Source organism: Triturus cristatus, chromosome 11 (assembly GCF_964204655.1).
Source record: "Triturus cristatus chromosome 11, aTriCri1.1, whole genome shotgun sequence".
In the NCBI taxonomy this organism is placed as follows: Eukaryota; Metazoa; Chordata; class Amphibia; order Caudata; family Salamandridae; genus Triturus; species Triturus cristatus.
This window is the reverse complement of record NC_140594.1, coordinates 145,414,858-145,436,180: the sequence shown is the minus strand read 5'-3', so window position 1 is coordinate 145,436,180 and position 21,323 is coordinate 145,414,858. Positions and strand designations below refer to the sequence as shown.

The 21,323-nt window shown below is 50.1% G+C and overlaps 1 protein-coding gene across 1 annotated transcript in view; it reads left to right on the top strand.

Moving 5' to 3' along the window:
* DNAH10 (dynein axonemal heavy chain 10) overlaps positions 1–21,323 on the top strand; it is a 1,995,301-nt gene that overhangs the window by 759,329 nt on the left and 1,214,649 nt on the right. Inside the window, exon 21 of the mRNA XM_085636177.1 lies at positions 20,588–20,746. Coding sequence (XP_085492303.1) covers positions 20,588–20,746 — 159 coding nt within the window. The remainder of the gene's footprint in view (positions 1–20,587; positions 20,747–21,323) is intronic.

The following is a 21,323-nucleotide window of genomic DNA, read 5'->3' as shown; positions in this document are numbered from 1 at the left end:
AAATGGTATATGCCTGCTGTTGGCAACGATTTGTAAAATATTGTACAGAAAGGTCTATTGATCGTCTCTCTTTCAGCAGGGCTCTGCTCTGGGTTATTTTTCTGCTCTTTCCACTTTTTATTTTTAAACTTGTTATTTGTTTTACAACAACATTGCATCGGTACACGTTACACATGTAATGCTATATTCACATCAATCTCCCCTGGGTTGGAGGGTTGGAGAGCAATACAGTCACCTCTGAGATATGCAAGCGGTAGTGCCATGTACTAACCAACGATAGGCCCATTCAGAACTAAAGAAAATATCCAATACAAATTATACCACATGACATGAGGAATGACAGCAGCCGTCGGCTAAACATGAGTTAATTTGAAGGGGAGGGAGACCCTGCCACTGCTGACAATTGAGCCATCAAAATTTGTCGTTCCCTCCGCATCTCCACAGTTGGGGAAATGCAAATCTCTCCTCTATACCTATTCCACTTCCCCCATTTATGGTCCCACTTCCCAGGACAGCCCCGTCCCTTAAACACCGATTTTTCAGCAATCATAGCTCTGTCCATATCCTTGGCCCAATCACCCACTGTCGGGACCGCGTCCACCCCCCATTTCTGCGCTATGTTGCGCTTAGCAATGATAAAGCCCATCGAAACCCAGCTCTGATCTGCCTGCGATAGATCTGTTGCGTCCCATATATTAAGGAGACAGAGCTGCGGAGACAATCTGAGGGGTTTGTCACAAGTCCTCTCAAGTTGACGGCAATACCCCCCCAATACTGCTGGATTTTTGGACAATCCCATATTATGTGTAAAAAGGTCCCCATTTGATTACAGTGTCGGAGACAAAGCGGGTCAGGGCGTCTACCAATTTTGTGCAGGAGGTCAGCGTCAAAGTAGACCTGATGGAGCACTTTCAGCTGGATGAGTCGGAAGCGCATGGGAATAGCTACCTCCCGAGGGGAGGCCAGTGCATCTCGCCAGTCATCATCATCAATGCTTCCCAGGTCTGCCTCCCAGTTAGTCCTCACTTTTATCATCGGATCTGCGCGATTATTAATTAGTTTCTTATAAGTGAGCAAAATAGCTTTGCTATTCATGGGGTCCGGCAACAACCGGTCCTCCAAGGGGGAAGAGTCGGGGAGAGGGGCATCCCTAGGCAAAGCGGAGGAGACTGCGTGACTAATCTGCAAATATCTGAAGGCTTCAGACGGCGCCAATTGGAACTTTAACTGGAGGTCAGTGAAAGATGCGAGTCTCCCCTTGACCCATATGTCCCCAACTGTGGATATACCAATTGTATCCCATTCATCAAATCCCGGGCATCGACTAAGACGTCCCAGGATATCCGGTTCCCACAGAAGCGTCGCTTTAGTCAGTCGTCCCTTCCATCCCAATTTACCAGTAACTGTATGCCAAGTCTCCACCGCTCGGGCCGTAGGTCCAGTTAAATGGAGCTTACGGGGTTGGTATATAGCGCCCTATTATAACCGCCCGTCCCATTAGCCAATGATCTGTGCGGAAACTGGGATCGTCATGCGGGCCGAATACCCACCTGTTGATCGGAATGAATTGGGAGGCCTGATAATATGGACGTAAATCTGGCAACCCCACACCGCCATCATACCAGCCCGTGGTTAGCTTATTCATCGCGATGCACGGTCTTCCCATAAAAGACTCCTTAATGTGCTGTCAATGTGGGCGAAATAGGATTCAGAAACTGGAATGGGAGTATTTTGTAACACGTAGAGGAAATGCAGGAGGGCTAGCATCTTAAACAGGGATGCGTCCCCCAAAAGAGTAAGAGGAAGGGTACGCCAGTGGGCTACGTCTGATTTTAAATGCTGGAGAGGCCCCAACAGGTTGCGTTCATTGAATAGGTCAACGTCAGGGGTTACAAAAATGCTCAAATAGCGGAAGCCTCTGAGTGCCACCGGGATCTCATATCCCCGAGGGTTGGCAAGGGGGGAGCCCCACAACACAAACATCTGGGACTTGGACCAATTGGAGTGAGCGCCAAAAATATGGAAAATATGCAGCACCCGCCTCAGAGAACGTGCAGGAGAAGCAAGGTACAGAAGGATATCATCCGCATAAAGCGAGATTCGATCCTCGTGAGCCACTGTCCATTTGATTCCACGTATCTCCGGGTCACCCCTAATCCAGACAGCAAGGAGCTCCAACACCATGGCAAATAATAAGGGGGACAGAGGGCAACCCTGCCTTGTGCCCCGTTGAAGGGCAAAAGTAGTCGAGCAGTGGTTGTTAACAACGACATGTGCCGTGGGTTGCGTATAGAGGAGCCTAATCCAGCGGATAAGCTTGGGCCTGAAACCCATACCAGCCAATACCGCAAACAAAAAATCCCATGCTATGGTATCAAACGCCAAGGAGGCTTCTAAAGATAACAGGATAGCTTCTTCCTCGGTGGTATGAATCCTGCCAAGGGCCCCATGCACCCGCCGCCGGTTTCGGAATGTATTCCTCCCTGGCATAAACCCAGATTGATCCGGATGTACCAAATCTACAATATAGGGGAGGAGTCGATTGGCCAGGAGTTTGGCCAGGATCTTAGCCTCCACGGTCAAGAGGGAGGTGGGTTTATACGATTTACAATCCACCTCTGGTTTGTTTGGTTTGTGTATGACTACTATCGCAGCCGTGCGGATATCCGCCGGTAGGAGACCCGACGCAAAACATTCCTTATATAGATTCAGTAGGTGGGGCACAAGGATCGTTGTCATGGGTTTAAGAAGCTCAATGGGTAGTCCATTGGGACCCATCACCTTTCCAGAAGGGACACCATGTATGGCCTTCTGAATCTCCGTCTCTGTGATGTCCGCCTCTAGGGCCTCACTGTCCTGCAAGGAGATACTGGCCACCTCGATAGTCGCGAGGAGGTCGGCCGACAGCGGTGCTTGTGACGCCTGCGAGACAGTGTAGACTTCCTCAAAATAAGATGCAAAGGTATTAGCAATCAATTGAGGATCAGTGATAAGAGTACCATCGGGGCTGGTTAACGCACGTACCCAACGTGACGCTTGTTCTTTTCGTTCCAGCCATGCCAATAGTTTGCCTGTCCTCTCACCCTGTTCATAAATTCTATCCGTGGAAGACAGAAACCTCAACGTGGCCTCTTCTAAGAAGTTGTTTATAATCCTGACGCTTAATCGTAAGGCAGTGTTGGTCCACCTGATTTGGGGTTCGTGCCACCACATCCTCAAGTTTTAGCATATCCGCTTCCAGTTCACACACCCTCTTGGCCCGCTCTGCCCTATACCCCGTTGTCAACGATAACGCCCTACCCCATATGACCGCTCCGAATTGTATTGTATTGTATTGTATTTATATTTGTAGAGCGCAAATTGCTGCCCTGAGGCGTCCAAGCGCTGATGATAGCCAGAACCAGCCGGAAAACACAGGAGGGGGGAACGAGGTTAGAGGGGTGAATTAAAAAGGAAGGTTTTAAGCTGTTTACGGAATGAGGTAAGGTTAGAATCAGCTCTGAGGTGAAGTGGAAGGGCATTCCATGTCCTGGAGGCATTGTGGGCAAAGGTCCTACCACCACACCTGGATCGTTTTATTCTAGGGGTCACAGCTAGAAAGGTCTGGCTGGAGCGGAGACTTCTATTGGGCGTGTAGTGAGTGACTAGGTTACGAGTAATAATTGGACCAGTGTCCCAGAAGGCTTGATGGGCAATGCACATTGCCTTAAAAAGAACTCTTTGGCGAACTGGTAGCCAGTGAAGGCTAGCCAGTCCGGCCCTTACAGAGTGTCTACGAGGAATCTCCAGCAATAAACGGGCCGCGCAATTCTGCACTGTCTGCAGCCTGCGCAAAACGTAGTCTGGGGCGCCGAGATAGAGCACATTATTAAAATCAAGACGTGATTGTATAAGCCCTTGTATAGCCACCTGTTTGGCTTCCATGGGGAGGAGGGGGAAGATTTTCTTTAACATCCTCATGATGCCAAAACAGGTAGCTGACAGCTTCGTGGCCTGTGTATTGAATGATAGGGATCTGTCCAGCCAAACTCCAAGGCTCTTGATGTTTTCTTTGGGAGATGGTAGAGGACCCAGACATGGGGGCCATAGGGCATCGGGGAGACGAAGATCCGGGGGACCTAGGAGCATCAGCTCCGACTTGTCCCCGTTCAACTTGAGGGATGAGGAGGACATCCAAGTCTTCACCTCTTCAAGGCACTCTCTGAGCCCGCCTGACGCAGGAAGGTTATCATCCTGCGTCAGTGAGACCACCAGCTGCGTGTCGTCCGCATACGAGATGATCTTAATCCCGAAAGGGCGGACGACCTCAGCCAGTGGCCTCATGTATAGATTGAAAAGTGCGGGGCTCAGAGAGGAACCCTGGGGGACTCCACACTTCAGAGGTCTACTAGAAGACATGGACTCACCCTCGAAGACTCTAAAGGATCTGTCCTCTAGAAAGGACTTAAACCATGACCAGGCTTTGTCCTTAATCCCAGCACAGGACATACGGTACAGCAGAGTGTCATGGCTGACCGTATCGAACGCTGCGCTTAGGTCAAGGAGGATCACTGCCACTGATCCTCCTTGATCCAGGATTGTTCTTGCTTCCTCGGTGACCATGAGGAGAGCGGTCTCAGTCCCATGTTTTGATCTGAAGCCCATCTGTGTGGGGTCTAGCAGGTGAAAACTCTCCAAAAAATTTACTAGGTGATGGTTTACATGAGTCTCTAAGATTTTACTCACCCAGGGTAATAGGGAGATGGGACGATAATTGGCCAGGTCAGAAGGGTCTAAAGTGGTTTTTTTTAGTAGAGCTCTGACCATGGCCTGCTTCCAGACGGCCGGGACCATGCCAGAGATGATTGAAGCATTTAGTACCTCCCTAATTATAGGTAGGGTCACCTGGGAGGCGGCCAAAATTATATCAGGGGGGGCTGGGTCATCCGGGGACCCGGATTTGACTCTCTTTGCTAAGGATTCAAGAGTTGTGAGGTCCAGTAGGGGGAAGTGAGTCAAAGTGGATTGGGGAAGTGGGGGGGGTAAGATGCTATGGCTTTATCGGGATAGGTCGGAAAGGTACTGTTTTTGATAGGGGGGGAAAGGCTGAGTAGATGGTATTTACTTTTTGATAAAAAAATTCAGCAACGTTGTTGCAGTGGGTGGTGGACCTATCGACCTGCACGGCGGGGGGACGCTTCGTTAGTTGTTTTATAATGTGAAAAATCTCCTTTGGTTTCGATTTGGCCATCACTATACTATTGGAGAAATATGTGGCTTGGGCTGTTTTTACTTGCTTTTTGTATTCACTGAGGGATTTGCGGTAGTGGGATTTATTGTCCGCCGCATAGTCCAAGCGCCAACGTCTTTCCAGTCTTCTACATAGACGTTTCTTGTCCCTAAGAGAGTTCGTATACCAAGGGGCCGTTTTTTGTGAACGTTTCAGTGTGGTCTTCCTTATAGGGAGTGTGGTATCTAGGGTTTGCGTGATCCAGTTGACATAGGCCTGGTTGGCTAGGCCAGGATCCTCGTGATCACAGGGTAGGGTACTAGCAAGTTCGGTAGCCCAGTTATCCACTGCAAGGCGGGACCAAGCTCGCATGACCTTGATAGTGGGTATGGTCAATGGAGGTTTGACCGTGGTCCAGCTAAATGGAACCAGGAAGTGGTCAGTCCATGGCAAAGGGATAGATGGGCCGGCTTGGAGATCAGAGCAGTTGCTGAAGATGGGGTCCAGCAGGTGACCCTTTACGTGGGTGGGGGTGGTAACACGCTGAGTAAGTTGCAGGGCTGCTAGATCATCTGCTAAGGTAGCGGCTATGTGGTCCAGTGAAGAGTCAAAATGCAAATTGAGATATCCAAGCAGAGTGAGGTTGGACGTGGTGTTGATTCGTTCGGCCATATTTAATGGTAGATTAGCGTGGAACTGCTTTGAGGGGCCTGGGGGGCGGTAGACAAGGGTGCCTGAGAAGCAACTGTTGGATGAGAGTTCGATATTAAAAGCAAGACTCTCACAGTCCGGGATATTTTCCGGCATAACTCTACAGTGATATTGTTCTTTGTAGATAATTGCCAGACCTCCTCCTCTCCCTTTTGGTCGGTCTAGCCGACTGAGTTGGAAGCCTGGCGGGAGAGCGTCTACAACCGCAGGGTCGGACTCAGAAGTCAGCCAAGTTTCCGTCAAAAACAGAATATCTGGATTGTGTTCCTCTATTAACAGTGCCATTTCGGCGCTGTGTTTCGGCAGGGAGCGGCAGTTCAGAAGGAACATGCGGTAGTCATGGGTAAGTTTCCGGCTAGGTTTAATGTTAAGGGGGATATGGCATGTAGGACATACAAGTGGCAGGGCGTCGGCGTGATAGATATGCCGAGGACAGATATTGGCAACGGGCCTAATGCTGTAGAGGAATTCGGCACTATAATATCTGTGCTCTGACGCTTGCAGTGTAAGGGGGGAGGCCCTGGGCCCGGACTCGGCGCAGACGAGCTTGCCTTATGCGCGCCTTCGGCGCGCAATCGTCGCGCCCGCTGCGCTCGTCCGCTGCGCTTCCTAAACATGCACATCTTTATAGATGTGCATGCCCCCCATATTGTCACTGCCGAGTCAACCGATCCCACATTTTCGGAGAAATAATATTCAGTATCGTTCTGAAGGGCCTCTATTATTTGAGGTATCTTTAAGACCCACGGCTGAATTCTAATGGTGCCGGGACGTCTATTCTGTTGTATCACAAAAGTCGTAAAAACTGGCGAATGATTGGAGATCCCTTGGGCTAGACTGCCAGTGCTGACAAAGTTATGAACATCCTGGGCGTGGGTGAATATATAATCTATTCGGGATTGGCTACCATGCGCCCCCGATTAAAATGTGTAGTGAGTGTGCTTTGGGTTCTGCCAGCGCCAAATGTCCACAAGTCCCAGCGTGTTAGCAAATGCTGAAAGTCGCGAGCCACTCGGTGGGTCATCTCTTGGTGGCAAACGGTCCTGTGAACCATCCATTGTGAGATTGAAGTCCCCCCCCCCCCCCGCCACCAGCACCCCTAGAGGTAATTCTAATAGTAAGGTGCCTATGTCACTTAGTGTCAGTCGCTGTAGCCCCAGGGGAGCATAGACAGATATAACATTGAGTGCGCGCCCCTCCCAGGAGCCCGCCACTGCCGCGTACCTGCCCTGCGCATCAGTCCAGGTATTATGAATAATGTACGGACAATTCCTACATAGGAGAATCCCCACTTCCTGGGAGCCCGAGGTAAATCCAGAATGAGCCACCATTTTATTGCCTTTCCTATTCCGCGCCCCACACAAGTTACCAACCAAGTGTGTCTCTTGTAACATCACCATGTCAAACTCCTGACGTTTTATATACTGCAATACAATACCCCTCTTGATCTTGTCCCCAAGGCCGTTTATGTTCCATGTGGACAAATTAAGGGTTAAGCCACTCGTCATCACACCAGTCAGCAAGAAGTAGAAATAGTTGTATATATTCGCCCCTGTGGAGGTCCCCAGATCCGCCCTCCCTCACATAGCTGAGTAACATTGACTGCCCACGGTTGAGTTACTGGCCCTCACATTGTTAAAGTCCTGCAGGTCCCGTGGTGACTTTGTAAAACCAGTCATTAAGTGGTACCGATGCAAAACCAAGAAAACACAACATTAACAACACCTCCCTCCTCCCCAGTTAACCTCCCCCTCCCTGCATAACGGATCAGAAACCGCCCGCCACCCCCAACATGCAGAGTGCCTGTCGCCCACCCTTTCCAACTCCAGGAACGTTCCCAACCCCACTCCCGAAGACACATATATTAAACGGAATAACCGACCCCGGCCGAAATCCCCGAGGACAAAGACAGTGCATCATAATCAAAATATCACATATCATAAAGATGAGAATCGCACATAACTAACAGTTGTGGAGGTTGGAGGATCGATAATATGCAAACACAATCAACAAGAAGCTCCAAGTAAACCACAACAGGGCTAAGACATACAGTCCTCATTTCCTGAGGGCGACAAATAAAACTCCAGCCAGTCCCCGAAGCAGCCCACTTTACTGTATCATCCCGGAGAGTTGCGTTACTCCGAATCCGAGGGATGTGGGGACCGTCTCTGCTGGCGCCACTCGTAGGTACTTCAGGTCACAGGAGCAGATTTATGAGGTCTCTTGCCCACAGTGCGCCAGCCATCCAGTCAGTCCCAAGCTCCCTCTGCTTCACTTCTGAGCTTGGCTGGGAATAGCATAGCATACTTAATCTCTTGGTCTCTGAGTGCACGTTTCACTTCTAAAAAATCTTTGACGCTGCTTTTGAACCCTCAGGGTAAAGTCCGGGAAGAACGAAACTCTGCTGTTTTCCAGCGTCAGTGGTGGGGCAGCCCTCACGGTTTGCAGGATCACATCGCGGTCGCGAAAGTTAAACACACGGGCCAGAAGCGGGCGGGAGGGCCCGACGCGCTCACCTGGTCACTGTGCTTCACCGGACCTCATCTCCCAGGGTGTAATCCGCAGGAGAGGGAGGAGGATCTTGCCGCCATCGCGCTTAAAAGCGCTCTACAACAGCGCGGTGCGGGACGCGCTCACCTGGTCATTGTGCTTCACCGGACCTCATCTCCCAGGGTGCAATCCACAGGAGAGGGAGGAGGATCTTGCCGCCATCGCGCTTAAAAGCGCTCTACAACAGCGCAGCGCGGGACGCGCTCACCTGGTCACTGTGCTTCACCGAACCTCATCTCCCAGGGTGCAATCCGCAGGAGAGGGAGGAGGATCTTGCCGCCATCGCGCTTAAAAGCGCTCCACAACAGCGCAGCGCGGGACGCGCTCACCTGGTCACTGTGCTTCACCGGACCTCATCTCCCAGGGTGCAATCCGCAGGAGAGGGAGGAGGATCTTGCCGCCATCGCGCTTAAAAGCGCTCTACAACAGCGCGGCGCGGGACGCGCTCACCTGGTCACTGTGCTTCACCGGACCTCATCTCCCAGGGTGCAATCTGCAGGAGAGGGAGGAGGATCTTGCCGCCATCGCGCTTAAAAGCGCTCCACAACAGCGCAGCGCGGGACGCACTCACCTGGTCACTGTGCTTCACCGGACCTCATCTCCCAGGGTGCAATCCGCAGGAGAGGGAGGAGGATCTTGCCGCCATCGCGCTTAAAAGCGCTCTACAACAGCGCGGCGCGGGACGCACTCACCTGGTCACTGTGCTTCACCGGACCTCATCTCACAGGGTGCAATCCGCAGGAGAGGGAGGAGGATCTTGCCGCCATCGCGCTTAAAAGCGCTCTACAACAGCGCGGCGCGGGACGCGCTCACCTGGTCACTGTGCTTAACCGGACCTCATCTCCCAGGGTGCAATCCGCAGGAGAGGGAGGAGGATCTTGCCGCCATCGCGCTTAAAAGCGCTCTACAACAGCGCGGGACGCGCTCACCTGGTCACTGTGCTTCACTGGACCTCATCTCCCAGGGTGCAATCTGCAGGAGAGGGAGGAGGATCTTGCCGCCATCGCGCTTAAAAGCGCTCTACAACAGCGCGGCGCGGGACGCGCTCACCTGGTCACTGTGCTTCACCGGACCTCATCTCCCAGGGTGCAATCCGCAGGAGAGGGAGGAGGATCTTGCCGCCATCGCGCTTAAAAGCGCTTTACAACAGCGGGACGCGCTCACCTGGTCACTGTGCTTCACCGGACCTCATCTCCCAGGGTGCAATCCGCAGGAGAGGGAGGAGGATCTTGCCGCCATCGCGCTTAAAAGCGCTCTACAACAGCGCGGCGCGGGACGTGCTCACCTGGTCACTGTGCTTCACCGGACCTCATCTCCCAGGGTGCAATCCGCAGGAGAGGGAGGAGGATCTTGCCGCCATCGCGCTTAAAAGCGCTCTACAACAGCGCGGCGCCGGACGCGCTCACCTGGTCACTGTGCTTCACCGGACCTCATCTCCCAGGGTGCAATCTACAGGAGAGGGAGGAGGATCTTGCCGCCATCGCGCTTAAATGCGCTCTACAACAGCGCAGCGCGGGACGCGCTCACCTGGTCACTGTGCTTCACCAGACCTCATCTCCCAGGGTGCAATCCGCAGGAGAGGGAGGAGGATCTTGCCGCCATCGCGCTTAAAAGCGCTCTACAACAGCGCGGCGCGGGACGCGCTCACCTGGTCACTGTGCTTCACCGGACCTCATCTCCCAGGGTGCAATCTGCAGGAGAGGGAGGAGGATCTTGCCGCCATCGCGCTTAAAAGCGCTCCACAACAGCGCAGCGCGGGACGCACTCACCTGGTCACTGTGCTTCACCGGACCTCATCTCCCAGGGTGCAATCCGCAGGAGAGGGAGGAGGATCTTGCCGCCATCGCGCTTAAAAGCGCTCTACAACAGCGCGGCGCGGGACGCACTCACCTGGTCACTGTGCTTCACCGGACCTCATCTCACAGGGTGCAATCCGCAGGAGAGGGAGGAGGATCTTGCCGCCATCGCGCTTAAAAGCGCTCTACAACAGCGCGGCGCGGGACGCGCTCACCTGGTCACTGTGCTTAACCGGACCTCATCTCCCAGGGTGCAATCCGCAGGAGAGGGAGGAGGATCTTGCCGCCATCGCGCTTAAAAGCGCTCTACAACAGCGCGGGACGCGCTCACCTGGTCACTGTGCTTCACTGGACCTCATCTCCCAGGGTGCAATCTGCAGGAGAGGGAGGAGGATCTTGCCGCCATCGCGCTTAAAAGCGCTCTACAACAACGCGGCGCGGGACGCGCTCACCTGGTCACTGTGCTTCACCGGACCTCATCTCCCAGGGTGCAATCCGCAGGAGAGGGAGGAGGATCTTGCCGCCATCGCGCTTAAAAGCGCTTTACAACAGCGGGACGCGCTCACCTGGTCACTGTGCTTCACCGGACCTCATCTCCCAGGGTGCAATCCGCAGGAGAGGGAGGAGGATCTTGCCGCCATCGCGCTTAAAAGCGCTCTACAACAGCGCGGCGCCGGACGCGCTCACCTGGTCACTGTGCTTCACCGGACCTCATCTCCCAGGGTGCAATCTACAGGAGAGGGAGGAGGATCTTGCCGCCATCGCGCTTAAATGCGCTCTACAACAGCGCAGCGCGGGACGCGCTCACCTGGTCACTGTGCTTCACCAGACCTCATCTCCCAGGGTGCAATCCGCAGGAGAGGGAGGAGGATCGTGCCGCCATCGCGCTTAAAAGCGCTCTACAACAGCGCGGCGCGGGACGCGCGCGGGTAGAGCCCGGGCGAAGCCCGGGCCCGTCCTTGCCCATCTGTGACCGGAGGAGGCCGGGCCGGGCAATCCCCCTAACATCTGCAATGGGTAAGCGAAAAAATCCCTGTAGCCAAGCACAGAGTGGGCTAAAGGCAAAAATGCCTCGCAAATCACCCTCGATAATATCTTATTTAACCTCGGCGGTGGGGGCCCTGAATAAAGAAATCGCTAATGCAGAAAAAGAGTTGGGTCTGGGTACAAGCGCTGAATTAGAGGAACGGATTACATGTCTTCCCCCCGTGACTGCTATTCCCACCCCATTGGACCCCCTTGCTTTGCCCCCGTTTCAGTTGGACAGTCGTGTTTATTAATGGGGGCCGCTGCCCCGTCTGGGATTCCGGCCTCTGTTTTTACTGATCTTCCGCTGACTGTGGAGGTAACCGCAAAAGGCTTAACCCCGGGCCCCAGAGGAAAAAAGAGATCCTGTAGAAAATCCTCTAAACGAGCGGGGAACATAATTAAGAGCCATTCTACACAAGTCAACATCGCGAGTGAGCCCATCACTCAATTAGTACGGGACGCAATTGAAGAGATGTTTACCTCACGATTGGAACTTGCACTTGCTAGTATCGCCAAAGACATTATTGACACTTTGAACACTTGTGTCGCTGGGATATTGGCAAAATGCGAACGTATTGATTCCTTTTTATCTGCATCTAATTCATCATCGTCTATCCCAGGTGCAACTAACGTGCCTAAACCCATTATAGATTCCAGGTTGGGCCCTGGTATAGCTTCTGGGGACGGCCAACCTCTTCCCCTATTTCCAGGAGATGGGCTGGCCTCCGGCTCTTTGGGGAATCATGTGCCTCATTATGAGAATCACGTTCGTACCACCAGTCGTCTCAGGGTCCCTTTAGTGAAAACCCAGTCTTTGGTCTCCAGCGGGCTCCCACTTGCTCAGGGGGGGCTCGCTGGACCAAGGACTGAGGTTCTTAACCTCCCCCCAGAGGCTGGACCATTGGTCGCAGTCCTGGTTGGGGTCCCACCACTTGGGATTGATGTTAATGAATCCATCCAGGACCTGATGGGAAAAGCTAAAAAATGGTGTGATCAGTACTGCTCGGGAAAGTCTGAGATCTCATCTAGTATTATAATGGCAAGGAGGGTGGATTGGGTGGGAAATCGCCCCAAGCAAGTGGCTGGTGATTGTATTGTTGTTAAGTTTAACAATAAGCATGTTGTTGATAGATTGTTTTGGGATGCCTCAGTGCTGGCGAACGGGGAAATCAGAGCCCTCCCTTTGGGCTTTTTTTATCCCCCGGTTAGCCGACCATTCTTGCTTGACAAGAACCATCTTGACCTTTATTTGAAGAGGCAAATCCTGCCTCCCCAACGCAAGACTGAATTCAAAACCCCGGAATGTCGTTTTTAGTAACCACTAGTCCTGCAGAAATAATTGTTCCACATGTAACTGTCGGGATTCTGGACATGAACGTGGGAGTATAGTTACATCTAATAGATTTTCCCCATTATCCCAGCTAGAGGAGAACGATTGACTACCATCAACATCTGATTGCTCTCTGAATCAGTGTCTTAATCCAGTGTCCGTAGTTTTGAATACCCCCCATAACTGTAAGATCATTAGCTGGAACATCGCGGGGCTTAAAAAAATCTAAAAGGGATGATCCCAGATGGCTAGATCGTATTAAAAACTACGATCTTATTGCCTTCCAGGAAACATGGGAATGCGAGGGTAATTTTTGGTTGGATGGATTTAAAACATTCCATTTAACCGCTCGCCCTTCTACGGCGGGCAGAGCTAAGGGGGGCTTGATATTTTTATTTTCCTTAAAGTTCAAAGGTCTAACAAAGCTAATTGAAGCAAGCTCCCATAATTGTCTGATAGTGGAGCTAACTACACCCAACCTGCCCAAATTACTATTAATTAACTTTTATAATTCGGGGGAATGTTCATCTAGGAATGAACACCTACATTTTTAAAAATGTTTTATAGAAACTTATAGGGCGAAGCAACTTACTTCTTTTCAAATTATACATATGGGTGATTTTAACATTCATCCCTGCATCGAGAATTGTCGTGTTGACGATGATTTGGGGCCTGAATATTCGTCGCCACCGCACTTTGAGCATTCGTTAATGGGGGAGGCTTTGGAGGATGTCCTTGCGGGATCTGACCTTTTTGAACCTGGCTTTAATGATCCATCTGACCGGGTCCCGACATTTAAGGCTAAGGGACGTGACACGATTATTGACTATATATTTTTGTCTCCCACCATGTTATCTAGTGTAGTATTTTACAATGCTATCCAGTCTGCTTTTAGTGACCATAACCCAGTAATCTTGGAGCTATATATAAATACGGGTTTTTTGATGCCTCTGGGCAAGACCTCATTAGTTAATCGATTGGTAACATCAGATCAGGGGAGAAGGCTTAAATGGTCAAAGGTTACCCCAGATTCCTTTTCTTCTAATCTTTGCCTGAAGGTTGAACCGGATATTGCTACCTGTATAGATTCCACTTCTCCGAAAGCTGAGATTATTTCAGCATTCGAAGGAATTTGTGGTCAGGTCGCTAAGGACCTGACCGTCCCCTCTAACTTTAAACCTACAATTGGTGAAAGGTGGTTTGATGTAAATTGTTCCAGGGCTCATCAAACTTTAATGCTAGCACTGAAAACAACACCAAGAGACAGCAAGCAGATAGCTATCCTTAGAAAGCATTATAAGTCTACACTACTCACTCGTAAAAGTAAAATTAAATCTGAGGCCTGGAGCGCATTAATGTCGGCAGAAGTCCTTAAGGACAGTTCGAAATTTTGGGCCATTGTCAACACCCCCTTCTTTACGGGCCTAGGGATTGATAGCTTAGACACTAACATCCCAGAACAACAGTGGTTAGAGCACTTTGAGTCTATTTATGGATCAAGTGAGACCCAGGACTTGTTCCCTTTTTCAGATAAACATGAGAAATTCTCTACTTTGGTCTTCAATGTGGGAGATGTTGAAAAGGCTATATCGGAGGCCCTCATTAACAAGGCCCCGGGTCCTGATTGTGGTCCTGCAGACATGTATAAAGGCGAACCTAAATTCTGGGCTAAAATTCTTACAAACGTTTTTAATGCTTCAGTTGCTCAGGGGTTTCCAGAATCCTGGTCACGGTCTACCATTATTCCAGTTTTTAAAAAAGGTCAGAGAGGGGATCCACGATGTTAGAGGCACATATCTCTGATCGATTCTGCCGTTAAGATTCTGGGCAAGGTGATCTTGGCAAAACTCTCAGACTGGGTCAATGACAACGGGGTGTTGTCTAACCTTCAATATGGCTTTAGGTCAGGTAGAGGCACTACGGACCAGTGCCTCAACCTACATTTACTGGCTGGCAAGTATACAATAGCTAAAAAAGGTTCCCTGCTAATGGCTTTTATGGACCTTAGCACTGCTTTCGATCTGGTCAACAGATCGAAGCTGTGGTCCATCTTACTCGACATGGGCATTGACCCGTGTCTGGTTCATTTTTTAGCAGATTTACATCAGAACCTCTCAGCTGTAGTTAGAGTTACCCGGGATGGTAAATGTTCCAGACCTTTTAATTCGGTTAGAGGAGTCCGACAGGGGTGTATCATGGCGCCGTTACTTTTGACTCTTTATATTAACGCCCTAGATAGATCCCTGGATAAGGCCAGTCTGGACGTTCCCCGTATAGGAAATAAGTCAGTCCCGGTTCTACTCTACGCGGACGATGCCGTGTTATTGTCACGGACCGCTGTAGGGCTCCAGAGACTTCTGGATGCATTTGGGGCCCATATGAAATCTCTGGACCTGGTGGTGAATATGTCCAAATCACATGTAATGATAACCGGCCAACGACCCAGAAAAGACAGAACTTTTTTCTGTAATGGAGTAGAGATTTCCAAACTGTCCTCTTTTACGTTTCTGGGGGTCTTGTTCGATGAAAGAGGTTCTTGGGTCCCCCAATTTAAAGCCAAGAAAAATGCAGTAGTTAGGTCAACTTCAGCACTTCTGGGGTTCTCAAAGCAGTTGGGAGCCAGACCTTTTGATGCCATTCTCGCCATTTACCGCTCTAAATATCTGGCTATTGCCACATATGGTGCTGCTATCTGGGGTTATAAACCTGCGACAGGGGTGCAGTTGGCGGAAAATAACTTTTTACGCACACTCTTCGCTGTGCCCCAATCATCCCCCACATTCTCTATTCATCAGGAACTAGGGTTGGGGTATGTGACTGATCAATTGAGATTGGCCCCATTAGTTTGTTGGAATAAAACATGGCTAAATCCGGAGTTGACCCTGAATCATGAGATTTTGCGGGATTGTGTTGCTCTGGATAACGCTAGTAATATCCCATGGCTGTCCTATGTTAAGTCTATGTTTTACAAACTAGGGCGCCCTGAAATTTATAACACTCCAGCAGGGATTAAAAAAGAAGATGTAAATTGGGTGAAAACACATTTTTTAACCTCAGCAATGTTGGAAAGGGAACAACTAGAGTTACAAAAACCTATGGTTAAAGCCCATTACTTAACCATTTCCACTTTATTGATTGAGCCCTATTTAAGCGTTGTGACCAAACCTTACCATCGCTGGCTCCTGACCAGATTTCGTTTTAATCTAATCCCCCCTTTGTTGGGTAATTATTCTGGTTGGTGTAAATTAGAGGAGATGGGCCCGTGCCAGTGTGACAACTTTTCTACACAGGACACTATGCACTTTATCATGTTTTGTGATTCTTACAACGATCTACGGAGAAGGTTTCTAGTCCCTCTTTTGAGGGAAAAGGGCTTCTTCCAGGTTAGACCAGCCCTTTTACACCTTCAATTATTGGATGATGTTAGGACTATTTTTTGTGTGGCTAGTTTCCTTGTTGCTGCTGTTCGCCGCAGAAAAAAAACATTGCCCATGAATAATTTTGAATGAATTTTAATTGGTTTGGTATTTTAATTAGGATTGCGATATCTTTTTGTAGATTGGATCTTCCAAGATATTTTAATTTCCTAATTTCTACCCGTTTTTATGATAATATATCTCTTTTTATCCTTGTGTATGATTTTAATTAATCGAAAAAAGTTGCTTTGTCTGTCATAAAGATGAGAATTGCACATAACTAACAGTTGTGGAGGTTGGAGGATCGATAATATGCAAACACAATCAACAAGAAGCTCCAAGGAAACCACAACAGGGCTAAGACATACAGTCCCCATTTCCTGAGGGCGACAGATAAAACTGCAGCCAGTCCCCGAAGCAGCCCACTTTACTGTATCATCCCGGAGAGTTGCGTGACTCCGAATCCGAGGGATGTGGGGACCGTCTCTGCTGGCGCCACTCGTTGGTACTTCCGGTCACAGGAGCAGATTTATGAGGTCTGTTGCCCACAGTGCGCCAGCCATCCAGCCAGTCCCAAGCTCCCTCTGCTTCACTTCTGAGCTTGGCTGGGAATACCATAGCATACTTAATCTCTTGGTCTCTGAGTGCACGTTTCACTTCTAAAAAATCTTTGACGCTGCTTTTGAACCCTCAGGGTAAAGTCCGGAAAGAACGAAACTCTGCTGTTTTCCAGCGTCAGTGGAGGGGCAGCCCTCACGGTTTGCAGGATCACATCGCGGTCGCGAAAGTTAAACACACAGGCCAGAAGCGGGCGGGACGGCCCGGGGCTTCGGTTTACCCCCAGGCACTCGGTGGGCTCGTTCAATGGAAAAGCATTTGGTGAGTCCCCTGGGTTGGAGATGTTTTAAGATCAGGTCTTCTACAAACAAATCTGCAGCTGGCTCCTCCGCCCGCTCCGGAACACCAAGAATTCAGACGTTGTTGCGCCACATACGCCCTTCATAGTCATCAAGTTGTAGCGCCATCGTCTCTTGCGAGGTGCGCAATTCAGCTACTTGTGTCTTGAGGAAGGTGGTGTCCGCTACCAGGTCCGAAGTCGTACCCTCCACCGTGCCCACCCGATCCGCCATTTTCCTCATGTCCTCCCTCATGAAAGTCATTTCCGTTGCCACTGTATCAATCCTGGTTTCAAGAGAGGTCCGCACCGTAGTGATTGCCGCTAGAAGATCTCTATTGGAGGGCTCCAGGTCTTCCCCTTGATTCACTGTCCCTCCCAGTCCCTCTCCCTGAGATTTCTGCCATGCAAATTTGTCCAGCTTGGCTTGTGTCACCGTTCTTCCGCTGTGTCCCGATGCCATCTTAGCACCGTAGGGCCGGGGGGTGTGGATGCACGCACCACTCACCGCCGCCGGCCGTGGGATCCCATGTGGCCTGTCGGCTTCGATGCCCGGCCCTCCGAGCACAGATATAATTGGTCTAAATCTAGTCCTCAGCTGATGTATTGCCACTCCACTGCCCCCCTGTGGATCCCACAGTCACTTCCCCAGCCACCTCTGCAGTCTCTCACAGGGCCACTGACGCCCCCAGCCACCTCTAGGGAGGCACCGCTGGGTCCCCGTGTGTACCGGGCAAAGAGGTAGTCCCGCCACGGTCAAACCCGCGGCTCACCGTGTCTCGGTGGGCAACACTGTGACCAGGAGCAGCTTGCTTCAATCACGAGGCTCCATGGTTCCAGAACAGGCCTCTTAACAGTAGCTGCAGCAGCTCCCCGTGTATTGTGCAATCTCAATCTGCTCCACTCCTCTAATGTCCTGCAGGGCCCCAGATGCTCCCCGGTCCTTTAATCCAGTGCCTCCGTGTCCTCACATCCACCTGGTGCCTTAGCGACCTCCACTGTCCCTATCGGATGGGCAGCATTCAATCCCGGGAGTTTGCGTGGGACCGAGGGGGCCCCGCTGCTGGCATAGGTCCGCGCACCGCAGGTGCTCGTAGCTTCCTCAGAAATAGTGGCGTCCCCCCGATGCTTTCAAAATATGATGGTGCGCCAGAGGCAGAGCCAGAAGCACTGGGTCGGTACGGAGAGTTCCGTTCGGGCACACCAACTCCCGGTGCCGAAGCCACGCAGTCATTCAAAGGAGGGGTTCCGTAGCAAGCAAGTTCCTTGGCGATCCCTCCCACGATATTCCAACAACCTGCTTTCCCGTCGTGTAGGCCGTCTCCTGGGCGGCAGCATGCAGGTCAAACCGGGAGATCACCAGGCCGGCTCCTCCAAGTCACTCGCGGGCCAGGCCGCAGCCGCGGAGTTGCGTTGCGCCTGCGCCCCATGGGGTGACACTTCCGCCTGGGGAGGCTGCCGTAATTAGAGCCGGTGTCTGGAGTTGCCCTCGTCCAGTAGTCGCGATCAACACCAAAGTTCGCCCACTTCTAGGTGAGCCTCCGCTGCACATTGGACACCCCTCGTGGCGATGTTTCGGCCGGGGCCGGACGGTTGATTGATTTTTCGGGAGAGGCGCGGCGGAGCTCGGCTACCGTGCGGCCAACCCTTTCGGCAGTTGGCCACGACCCCTCCTCTTTCCACTTTTTTGCTGTTGCCTGACCAACCCTCTTTATTCAAGTCCCCTATTGTAAATAGGTTTTTGAAAGAGCTTGTACATATGTTTCCTCCACACCATTTATCATGCCACAGTGGAATCTCAATCTAGTTCTCATGAATCTCATGTGTGCTTGCTTTGAGCCATTGCACAATTGCCCTGTCCAGTTGCATTCCATCAAGACATCCCTTCTAGTGATGATAACATCGGCCCAGAGGGTGAGTGAGCTGCAGGCTTTTTCATCCAAGCCTCCCTATCTCATAACATTCCTGGATAAGGTGGAACTTTGCACTCGAGCCTCTTTCCTTCCTAAAGTGGTGACCCCATTCCATCTGGGTCAGTCAGTCATACTGCCCACCTTTTTCGCTCCACCACATCCCTCTAAGGAAGAGGAGCGTCTTCATCATCTGGACCCAAAAAGAGCATTGTCGTTCTACTTTGACTGCACAAAAGAGTTCCTCATGATGGCTTGCGAGCCCATTCCGCCAGAGGAGAGGCTGCGATAACGGCATTAGCTCATAATGTTCTGGTCCTGAATATCTGCCAGGCAGCAACATGGGCCTCATTGCACATGTTTGCTAAACACTACTGCCTGGACAGTCAGGCTGCAGGGATGGTCATTTTGCCCATTCAATCCTGCAGGACTTTTTTAGTCTAGTAATTTGTCTGCAACCCACCACCAGGATGTATGTCTTGGTATTCAAAGGTAAGGAATCTGCAGCTAGAACTCTATATCAGATGAACGGGTTACATACCTTCGGTAAAACATTATCTGGTAGAGACTATATCTAGCTGCAGATTCCTTACAGACCCACCCATGCCTCCCTGCTCAGCTGATACATTTAATGCATTACTGAAGGTAAGTAACTACAAAATCAAGGGGCCTTAATTGAGGATTTTGTTCCTAGATGTCCTGATATTATAGCCTTATAGCCCACCGTAGCGGGCTATACCTGCTATTAAAGGCCCGCTGCATCGTTAAAGGCCCGAGCCGACGGCGAGGGACTTTAACAAAGCAGCGGGACTTTAATAGCCGGTATAGCCCTGCTACGAAGGGCTATAAGGCTATTAGAACATTCTGCGACTAGAGGGCAGAATGTTCTAACAAATAAAACAAAGCCTTCAGGGAGCGCGAGGGGATTCAAATCCCCTCAGGCTCCCTGAAGGCTTTGTTCACAGACAGAGCTGTGAACAAAGAAACATTGGAATGTTGGAGCTCCGGGCTTATACCAGCCATTATAAGCCCGGAGCACTCCATTGTTTTCAATGGAGCTTCCAACATTCCAATGTTCTAATCTTTATTAGACAATGGAGTGCTCCATGCTTCTACGGGCCGGTAAAGGCCCGCAGAGCAACATTCCAATGTTTTACAAAAGCCTCTCGAAGCTCGAGGGGATTTAAATCCCCTCGAGCTTCGAGAAGCCTTTATTTAATGTATTAGAACATTCTGCCCTCTAGTGGCAGAATGTTCTAATAGCCTTATAGCCCTTCGTAGCAGGGCTATACCGCTATTAAAGTTGCGCTGCTTTTGTTAAAGTCCCTCACCTTCGGCTCGGGCTTTTAACGCTGCAGCGGGCCTTTAATAGCCGGTGTAGCCCGCTACGGCGGGCTATAAGGCTATAGTATATATGGAGAAACATCAACATAACTAAGCATTAAACAATGAAAAGTGTGCCCTTGGGACCAATAATGAATGCTTCTGAAGAACTGCGATAAGAAGTAAAAGCGTTTTGTACATGTTGAGGTTTGTAGCTCAGTTCCTAGGAACTATTTTCCTTGCAATTTACTCTCTCATAATCCAGTTGGATTGTCACTCTCATGACCCCTTATCCACCTACTGACCTATTATTTAATTCCTTTTAATGGGATAATGGGAGTGGTGTGGTGCCCGCTGAATATTTTTAAACCTTTAATAGTTGTTTCTGTGTCTCTAATCTGAATATTCTATTTTACAGAAATTGGAAGTCAACCTGAAGACGAATCCTGACACCTTAACAGATCTTAAATTCGTCCTTGCCACAATAGCACATATTCGAGACATGTCCTTGACTGTGGAAATGAGATTCAATGATATCCAGGAGAGGTACCGCACTTTAGCAATGTACAATATACAGGTGAGTGTACTAATCATCCCAAGCTTCAACGTTGCATTATAGACACAAATATTTCAGATTTGGCATGGTAACAATGTTTGAGTCACCAATAACATGAAAAGCTTATGTTACTAATTGCTAACCGCTCAATCAGCAGTCAATCCTTGCGTTAAAAATATCTCTCTAATGCACACGCAATAGGGGAAGATGTAGAGCTTGGTTTGCATTACAGACATTAATTTCATATATACTTGCATGGATGAATGGCCTACGATTATCTACATATCCTAATTGTCATATTGTTGACCACAACATCAGAATCTTGTGGCAATCTACCAACTATTTTTTCGATGATTGTAATAGTGACTCAAAATGTAGCATATAACTTAAGATATTATATTGATGATAGTGCCATGAATCAAGTAATCCAATTAGGTGTGATCAAATGTATAACACAAATCCTCAAAATGTTAAGGTTAATTACTGAAATAACAGAAACCGTGTTTGTTATGTTCATTTAATTATTACTATTAGCTGTTTATGAATGGCACAACAAGGTCTTATTCTTTCCAGGATATATCAGGCTTTGTGTGCCAGT